Source organism: Glandiceps talaboti, chromosome 1 (assembly GCF_964340395.1).
Source record: "Glandiceps talaboti chromosome 1, keGlaTala1.1, whole genome shotgun sequence".
Lineage (NCBI taxonomy): Eukaryota > Metazoa > Hemichordata > Enteropneusta > Spengelidae > Glandiceps > Glandiceps talaboti.
Genome location: NC_135549.1, coordinates 795499 through 805596, shown reverse-complemented (window position 1 = coordinate 805596; position 10098 = coordinate 795499). Strand labels below are relative to the sequence as shown.

At 34.7% G+C, this 10098-nt stretch overlaps 1 protein-coding gene across 1 annotated transcript; it reads right to left on the bottom strand.

Annotated features, from left to right (window-relative positions):
• Window positions 1-6356: 6356 nt before the first annotated feature.
• On the bottom strand, window positions 6357-9283 carry LOC144442825 (transforming growth factor beta-1-induced transcript 1 protein-like). The gene is made up of 4 exons (XM_078132201.1): window positions 9128-9283; window positions 7288-7408; window positions 6907-7034; window positions 6357-6464 (listed from the first exon to the last, which is right to left on the bottom strand). Exons 1-4 carry the CDS (start codon window positions 9281-9283, stop codon window positions 6357-6359), a joined length of 513 nt encoding a protein of 170 aa, XP_077988327.1.
• Between the last annotated feature and the right edge of the window lie 815 nt (window positions 9284-10098).

Here is a 10098-nt window from a genome sequence, read left to right as displayed (position 1 = left end):
GTTTAGGGAGCTTTTAACTTTAAACTATACAAGTCAAAACAGTATGAAGGACTTGATAATGAAGTCTTTATAAAACATTTCTTAGTGAAAGACACCCTTTTGAACAAATACATTCTAAATTTTGTGTATGGTGTACACAGAAAGTCAAGTAATGTTGCCTCAAAAGTTAAATTGGGAAGTTATCCAGTCATTATAGAAATCTGTATACAAATGTTAAATTATGAAAACAGATTAAGAAATGGAGAATGCAGTAACCTTGCACAGTGTGCTTTCACCTCAGAAAAAGAAAAGTCATGGTAACACATGGGCGTCCTTTGTCAATAAGTTGCAAATACTGATGCTGATGTAACACATCTTAGTTGTCAGCTGAAAAAACATTTATATCGATAGTAATTGGATTCTAACCATTCAAAAAACTGACAATAAAACAATTATGTACCTATAACAAATTTAAAACAAATTATGAATTTTTCTAGAACAAGTAAATACTGTTTAGGACAGAATTAGCATAACTAAGGTTGTGATCTCAGCACATAATTTACCAAGTGAAAGACTACAATACTAAGGAATTCCCCCAGATGAAAGAATGTCATTTATGTAACACTAAAGCTATTGGTGATGAAATCCATTCTATAATGGATTGCAGCAATGCATCTGTAATTGAAGCTAGAAACCAATTTCAGAGAACAATCGAAGGTTTTCAAAATGATCTCAAGAATAATGATTTCAAATGATGATTTTATCACTAATACCTTTGGAAAATTCTCTAATTCATTATCATCTTTGTATTCAATACTGTACTTTAGTGTTTTATATATATTTATAATTATCTATTGTTTTTGTTGTTTCTGTATATGTATTATTTTTACATTATTTCATGTCAAATGAAATGTACTATACTATACTACGAATATGTGGTGTGGTGTGGTGTGCAAAGTAAATTGACGCATGAACTCTGTGAGTCGGTGGTCATCACCAGGGGAACGTTGCGAGGTCAACGCACAATCCAAATGTTGTGCAAATATCGAGATGTAATATTTCACTCGTGCATGTAGAACTACCTCTTTTTTGCAGGTAGCCCTTAATGCCGTTAGCGTTGTTCACAACAGGTCAAGCACTTTGAGGAAGGAATCAAAAATATCTGATATGCCCACCAAATATTTTGAACTTAAATTTGATCAATTTAGAAATGTCCTACTTCTAAATTTCTATCACTTGAAGTTGTATATGAAGAAGGCGAAAGTTTCTCCGAATGCAAACATCTTCCATGTATAGTACCAGTCACTAAATGTTGATAAAATGTCAAACAATCGTACATTAACTTCACAAGTATAATCCTTAGTAATTTTTTAAAACATGACTCGACATCTGAGGTAACATTTTAGAATGTTCTGACTCCTCCTATTTTCCATAATCAATACAGTTTTATCTATTCAATCGTTTCTTTTATTCAAATTACCCAGATATTTTGAAGATGCATCAGATTTCTCTGAACGACTAAAATTGTGATTTAACAGAATATATAAATCGACGGCATATGTATGTTTACTCTACAGTCACGTACACGGACTGCACAGATATTTGGTTTGTTTATTAAGGGTTAGAGTTGGTGCTATGGATGTGAGACCACGCCCTGGGCGTATACGCTTTACAAATGTGAAGTGCACTTCGGTGGCAGGTGAAGTATGCAACCAAGCTAACACCGCTTTCTATTCTGGAATGTTACGATATTACAGCAAGTATTAACCAAGCAAATATGGAACATTGCAGGTCAAACATTCAGAGAAGGGTGTACACAAGTGGAATTTGGACCGGGGAAGGAGGCGATTGGGGTGCCAATCTAACACTTGTTAGGTTTGAGAATATGACGAACGTGGTAGGTCGATACGTATTCATAGTGAAAAATAGCGCCAATACCATAGTGGCACAATTGTATAATTTGAGCTATTTTTAATAACATGTTTATATACACCATAATTTTACCGTCTTTATGTTCATTATTTGGCTTCTCCTTGAGTTACATAACTTACTACAAACTTTTTCCTCACAGGTATTAAATAACTGACGGTTTCACCATCATTGTTATCATTTCAGGCATCAGTTTCTATGGGTTTTATTTTGTGAGGAACACTGTTGCAAATGTCAATTTTTACAGTATTTAACGAAAGATATACATTTCCACAATAAATACTCTAAAATGTATAGAATTTCTACCGTGAATACTTTCAAAATGTATCAAATTTGTACATTTAGGTTACTGAAATGTATAGAATTTCTACCGTGAATACTTTCAAAATGTATCGAATGTGCACATTTAGTTTACTGAAATGGGTAAAATTTCTACCGTGAATACTTTCAAAATATATCAAATGTGCACATTTAGTTTACTGAAATGGGTAAAATTTCTACAGTGAATACTTTCAAAATGTATCAAATGTGTACATTTAGTTTACTGAAATGTGACACTTTTTTATCATAACTGATCACTTATCCTTCAATTCCAATAAAAAGTTGTGCATCATTGTCCTTAGCATTAGCATCAACGTCTTCTAATTCAAACTAGACAAGTTGTAGAATTTGCCAAGGGCAGTAAACCTACAGCTAAAGAAAGAAGTGTATGTATAGTGAAATACATGTATAACAATACTACGATAATTTGTGCAATCTGAGTGAACAAGAGACAACCATATTTTTTAAGGAAGGGTGTGTTTAACTATTACAAGTGAAAATCTGCATATCACCCTGCTTATATATGAGACCACATGAAGTCTACATTTCGTAGGTGTTGTTTGAATAAACAAATACTAAATATACCGATGGCTTCATAGATGTCAATATTTGCATAGTCATAGTCATTAGGGTCCATGTCTGAATGTTAAAGAGAAAAATTGAAATACTAGTATGTCCAAGAGGCCAATTCATATGATAATTGCAAGAATTAGATCAAAACTTAACATACTTTTCAATTTTCTTTCTTGAGAAAGCAAAATAGATGGTTGTGGTTAGTTTCATGTGTTAGACCTACGTGTATCTTAAGAGTTACAAATGTGTGCAGCAGCTACATTGAGATGACACCATTTACACAAAGTTGTCAAAAAATAATCACCCTCTCCCTGTATTTTTTAGTTGCCATAAATTGATAGACTAAAATATCTAATTAACCTGTTGTCTGTATTCTGTGCAGATATTGTGTACATAGCATTATTTACATATTGAATAAAGGATAAATTTATATCATTATAAGTTAGGATGTACACTGGTGTCTATGTATGATTCTTAGAATGTCTTACGTGTGTCAACTGTAAACAAGTAGGTGTCCCTTGAGTGTAGACACATACATTTTGTTTGTTCATTGACTAATTTCTCAAATATTTTGGTAAAATAGATGTGGGTCTACTATATCCCCCATGTCTTCATGGTTACCCTTGTTGTTAATCAGTAAAAATATATGTGGGTCTACTCTATTCCACACGTCTTCAGGATTACCCATGTTGTGAATTGGTAAAATATATGTGGGTCTACTATATTCCACACGTCTTCTTGGTTACCCTTGTTGTGAATTGGTAAAATATATGTGGGTCTACTATATTCCACACGTCTTCAGGGTTACCCTTGTTATAAATTGGTAAAATATATGTGGGTCTAATATATTCCACACGTCTTCAGGGTTACCCTTGTTGTCAATCAGTTAAAATATATGTGGGTCTACTATATTCCCCACGTCTTCAGGGTTACCCTTGTTGTGAATTGGTAAAATAAATGTGGGTCTACTATATTCCCCACGTCTTCAGGGTTACCCTTGTTGTGAATTGGTAAAATAGATGTGGGTCCACTATATTCCCCACGTCCCCATTTAAATGTGACACAAAATAAATTGACACCTATTTTAATGAAACAGCTGTTATAAGTTTATAAGGGTAATTGTTTAATTCTTTGAAATATGGCCACCTATGACTTCTGACCCAAGCAGTCAGATGAATCCCCCATAGAAGGATTGTTGTTTTCATTCTTTGGAATATGATGGCAAGTATAAGACATTTTTATAACTCAATTCTCATTTGATAAAGAGTACATTCATCTTTATTTACATTTATTATATTAACATTAGAAATTACACTGGATACATGTGTTTACAAGGAAATGGATGTCATAACTCTAATAATTACAGTACTGGGTATCAGCATTATCTTATATATAATTTATTTTTCATTTCAATATATCTTTATGCATTACTATTATACTAAGTGGAGGAAGTATAAAAATCGCAATTTGACACCAAAATATCAACCCTCAAACATAAGTCACTTATTGACAACTCTCAAATCAGAGGTTAAAGATCGCCCTCTTTTGGTAGGATATACTAGTAGTACCAGTTTCATCTGGTGATATTTTGATTGGTTGTATACGTACACTGTTTATCATTATACAAAAAGTCTTCATGATTTATATTTCATTTCGAAACAGAGAGTGTTGAGAGTCTAATACATAATAAGGGACTGGTCAGTTTCTTTGGCCTGGGGTGGATTTGTAGGGGGTCACCCTGTTTTTGAAATTGGCAGTGGGGGGGGGGGTCATTATGTTTTTGATTGTGATGGAAGAAAAATTCCTTTTCTACAATGGCATATAGCCTAAAGTGTGGTACATGTAAATATTTGTTCTTATCCCTGTTTCTTACATGAATTCTTTAATATTACTTATTAGTTCAAACAAATCTATACATATACATATACATGTATTACCTAGGTACCACACTAGTTACAGAACATGTCATGTAAATGCTTGGCTGTTTCATAATCAATGCTTCACTTATATTGCACTTTGGGGCAAAAAGTGAACTTGAAGGTTTCGTAATGGTAATCTTCATAGATAGTTTATAAAAGAAGTTAATCTAAAATGTTCTACTCGTGTTATTGACACTACAAATCACCACATCTCATCAGATTCCAGTTTCTATTATACACCAAGTATGACCACCTAAAGTTCTCTAACATACCGGTGACTTTACTATACATGCATGGGAAATTTATTTGAAACTTACAATTACGTTAGCTTTTCGAAGCTTGGAAATATTACCTCAAAGGCTATTAATAACCTAAACATTGCCTTAATAGAAGCAAAAAACTGCAGATCTGCCAGGGAAAAACCCCCAAGGACTTCCTCACCCCCAGAGGTCACTCATGCATTCAACCAACAATCAGATGCACCAACAACCTTTTTACTGTCATAATGATATCAAACTTTTCTTAAATATTTTCACCCTATTCTAATTTGAGATGATATTGTCTTTTACATGTAAAGATGTTAAATGTTTGCCAAGATAGTCTAAAATTGCCTTAAACTCCAAATCTCCCGTACCCATGATACAACCATTAGATGTGCTGACCTTTACTATAATGATGCCATTTAAGTTTTTAAGAACATATATCAACCCTATGTAAGTTATAAAGAATAGTTTCTGATACTTGATGGTGCTGTCTTGTAAAGCATGGATTGAGTTATTGCTTGAAAGGGTCTGAATAGCCTAAATATTGGCTTTAAGAGTAAAAATCCTTCAGGGCTTCTAGAGGGAGACCAGATCTGACCCTACATGAGGTGGACATATCCCAGTCTCAAGCTCTTCCCCCTACCTCTTACTGTTAAGGTGCTATCAAAGTGTATTTCAAAAGTATTTCAACCCTATGTAGTTGCTTTTTACATATTGATGCTATCTTGTAAAGCTTGGAAATTATTTTCTGAAAATGTCTGAATAATCTCAAAATTGACTTTTCAGAGTTAAAAACCTCCTGGGCTTCTAGGGGAGACCCCCTAGGACCCCCTATAAGAGATGTACATATTCCCCTCTCAAGCTCCCCCCCCCTACCTTTCACTGTCAAGATGCTATTAACACTCCTTTTGGAATATATTTACCCCGTGTAGTCAATAATTATTGTTATGATAGTGCTATCCTGGGATCTTATGAAGTAGTTGCAAGACAGTCAATCAGTCCACACTGAGTCACGATCAAAAATACCTGTCATGTGAATATTATATATAGGGGGGGGGGGGGGGGTCAGCCTGTTTTGGTTTGACAGATGGGGCGGGGGGGGGGGGGGTTTAAGTGACTTTTTGTCGACCCGAGTTAAGAATCCACTGCCCCCCCCCCCCCGGCTGGAGAAGCTGACCGGTCCCTAAACATAAGAGAAATTAATCATAAGATTACGATTGACTGTGTGATCTGGAATAAGGAAGACATTTTCTGAATTATAACGTAAGTATATAGTTTTAAGTATAATTGGCCCCAACTATTGTCCATCTACCTGTCTTCTACCGTGTAGCGTTAACTAATGCCTCTATGATGTGCAAACCAATGCAGTATTTTATACATCATCTCTATATGTGGATTGGCGGGACATGCAGTTCTCACAGTAGGGCTTTATATCATCCTTCTTGTAAAAGGGGCCTGCTGGCAGAGGAAGTTTGCATCTCTGAAAAGACATGTGTATGTGTCACTTAATAGTTGCTGATCAATGATTTCTCATACAGTATATCATCAGCCGACAACAACAACAACAACAACATCATCATCATCATCATCATCATCATCATCGTCATCATCATCATCATCATCTCATTATCATCATCACTATCACCAACACTACCACCCACCACCACCACCACCACCACCACTATCACCACCACTATCATTATCACTATCATCAACCTCATCATCATCATCATCATCATCATCATCATCATTATTATCATTAGAAACAACATCAAAATCATTGTCATCACAATCATCGTCGTCTTCTATTGCAGCTGTTGTTGTCACTACTATTTCTGGTGATGACGATAATGTCATAGGCAATAAAATTAATCTTGTAATAATTGCATTTTTGAATATCAGAACAATATAGTTGTGCACACCTCACATTTAAAGCATCCAGGATGCCATGAATGTTCCATAGCCTCTAGCCATTTGGTTTCAATCTTATTCTCACATCCCTTGCACTTTTCGGGTTTCTCCTTGCCACCGAGGAACTTCTCCTCGTAATCTGCGAAAATCATGCATTGTATGTATTACAACGAGATGACACACTGGGTGGAATGGTGATATGGACAACAAACTAACGCAATTTTGGTTGGTACACAGAGTTAGTCCTCGTTTCTACAACCATGCATTACGTCCGAACAGGGAAAGGTTTATCAATTATCACGAAAGATTTTCAAGTCAAATCATTAATATTTGATTTTGACGAACAAGTTGTAATTTGTCCTTTTGTAATATATATATATATACATGCTTACCTTTCTTACAATAGGGTTTATCCTTATTCACACTAAAGCTGTCATCCTTAAAAGGTTCCTTACATTCCGTGCAAACAAAGCATTTAGGATGCCATTTTCCTCCGAGAGCAGACACAACCTTCTGTTGAAGATAAATAAATAAACGTTACAAATTATGCTTACATTGTGCATGTTAATTTTCAAATGGCTTCTATGATTGTCAGCCATTTACAGCTAAAATGGTGTAGGCTTGGTGTTTCACTCATGTAACATGACATTTATTACAATCAATCAATCTTTATTGCGTAACATCATGCTTTAGCGAGCATGGTAAAGCATACAAAAATAAGTAAAAAAATACAATCATTTAGCCAACTGCTATATTTTTTACATTAACAAGAAAGTTTCCAAGAGAAAGTTTATCATCTGCAGACAAAATATGTAAAAATTTACTTTTGTTATCTAAGGAATGAAAATTGTAATTACTTAATGAAAAAGAAGAAAAAGGGTTTTTTTTTCTCTCATTTATGTAATGAGAACAAATAATTAAATGATGAAATTCATCTTCTACCATATTTTGACAAAATTTACAGAATCTTTCATCCGCAGGAATCTTAGGAGTACAACGCCTTCCTAATTCCATTTGAATGTTATAATCTGAAATTCTAAATTTAGTCACTAGTGTTCTATGAACAGGATTTTTAATATGAACAAGGTATTTCTCAAAAACAAAATCTGTTTTAAACAATCTATATGTTCTCAATTTGTTTTTATCAGTACTATTTCTTCTAATGTCATTATGTAATTCCCTGAACCAAGATTTACAAAATTCTTTACATAAATTATCATGAACTTTTTTGATTGTATAATTGAATTTGCAAAGTTTTTGACCAAATGCTGTTCTCACTATATTTATCAAGTAAATTTCTTATATAAATGCCCCATTTTGAGTAACGCATAGAAGACATATATATGAAATTATATATATATATATATATATATATATATATATATATATATATATATATATATATATATATATATATATATATATATATATATATATATATATAATTTCATTCTTCTTTCGCCAAGTAGAGTGCTCGATCACCTTGGAGAGCTATCATACATAAAAATGAAAGAAGACGAGTCTGATATTACATTGTGGATTTACACTACGGACCGTTTCACCAGAAGGATCGTCGGGTGTAATAGTGTGGTTTAATAGTATTCGTTAGCTATACATTCTGCTTTATGTACATAACTTATGTGTGTTCAATGACGGCTATGTGTACACAAAAAAAATTGACAACAAAGGTTACGTATTATTAAGTACATGTAAGAACTTGTTAGCGTGCCGGCATTTACTGATTAATTCAGTTCTGCTGTTCAAGGTCGTTGATATGTCGGCAGTTATAATAAAATATTTTCCCCAGAGACATAGTTGACATCGTTTGGTAACATTTGAGTATGAGGAAGCCTGCTTGAGAACTGACCAGTGTATGTCGTAATTGGTTTTGCTGTCTTTTAGGTGCCAAATGTATTTACTGAGCGTAACCTGATCACAAGAAGAAAGACACTGCGTACATTGCGAGTTTCACGGGTTGTTACAGTAGATGTGATAACACCATCCCATGAACTGAGTAATACAAGTCCCCTCAAATCCACACACGATCTTAGACATAGTTCAGCTATCGCCATATTGTTGAGGTAATTGATCACTTTCACATTGAGAAAAAAATATCCCACCCTCCCAAAAGAATTTCCACACACCTCAAGGTTCTTAAAATCCCTGAACGAAATTTTACCTAATCAACTATTGTTACTAAACTTGCTTTGATAGATAAGTCAACACACTTACCCCAACAATACCATCCTTACACTTCTCACACTTGGCTGCTTCAAGTTTCTTGTAGTCCGTCTCACAGAGAGGTTGTCCGTCTTTGTCTTGGAAGAAAGGCTTTCCTCCTATCTCAGATGTACATCTAACACATGTGAAACACTGAGAATGCCACATCTTGTCCAAGGCCTTAATAAGTGTTCCCCTTCTATTTAGAAATCGTAAATGAAGTACATCATATATCTTGAAATTTCCTAGTCATCAAAAATATGCAGCCTCTCTCTCTCTCTCTCTCTCTCTCTCTCTCTCTCTCTCTCTCTCTCTCTCTCTCTCTCTCTCTCTCTCTCTCTCTCTCTCTCTCTCTCTCTCTCTCTCTCTCTCTCTCTCTCTTCAATATTATTCAACTATGTACACTTTCCAAGACCATAGTAAGCTATCAATGACTATCAACCTCTGCTAAGACCACAACTATCAATATATTATCCGGAGGGGGGGTACCTACCCGATGTCGTTCTTGCACTTTCCACAGGTAGGCATTGTACTTAATCTGTGAAAACAAGAAATACAGGAATCTAATAAGGTTACGTAAGTAACAGATCCGATGTTATTCCCCCGGTGCTTTCAGATAGAAAACTTAGAGATTCCTTATTAGGCAGGTTTCACAAAACTTGTTGGGGGGGGGGGGGTCGGGAGATTTTAGTCAAACCCCCAAATTTGTTTTAAGTACCCCCTCCTTGCCATAGCTCAATATTTTTAAGTACCCCCTCTGCCTGGGTCAAAACAGTTTAGGCCCCCCCCCTTCCATTTAAAATAGCAGAATTTTTTTTTACAATACACAGACTCATAAATACATATACTGATCACATTACCATCCAAGCACCGTGCCTGTAACACAATGTCTACCAAGACATTCTCTTTCCAAAAATTAAAACAATGTGTGTTACTGTTTCTGTCCCTTTGGCGCATACTGAGATGTTTGGGAACTTTTTTCC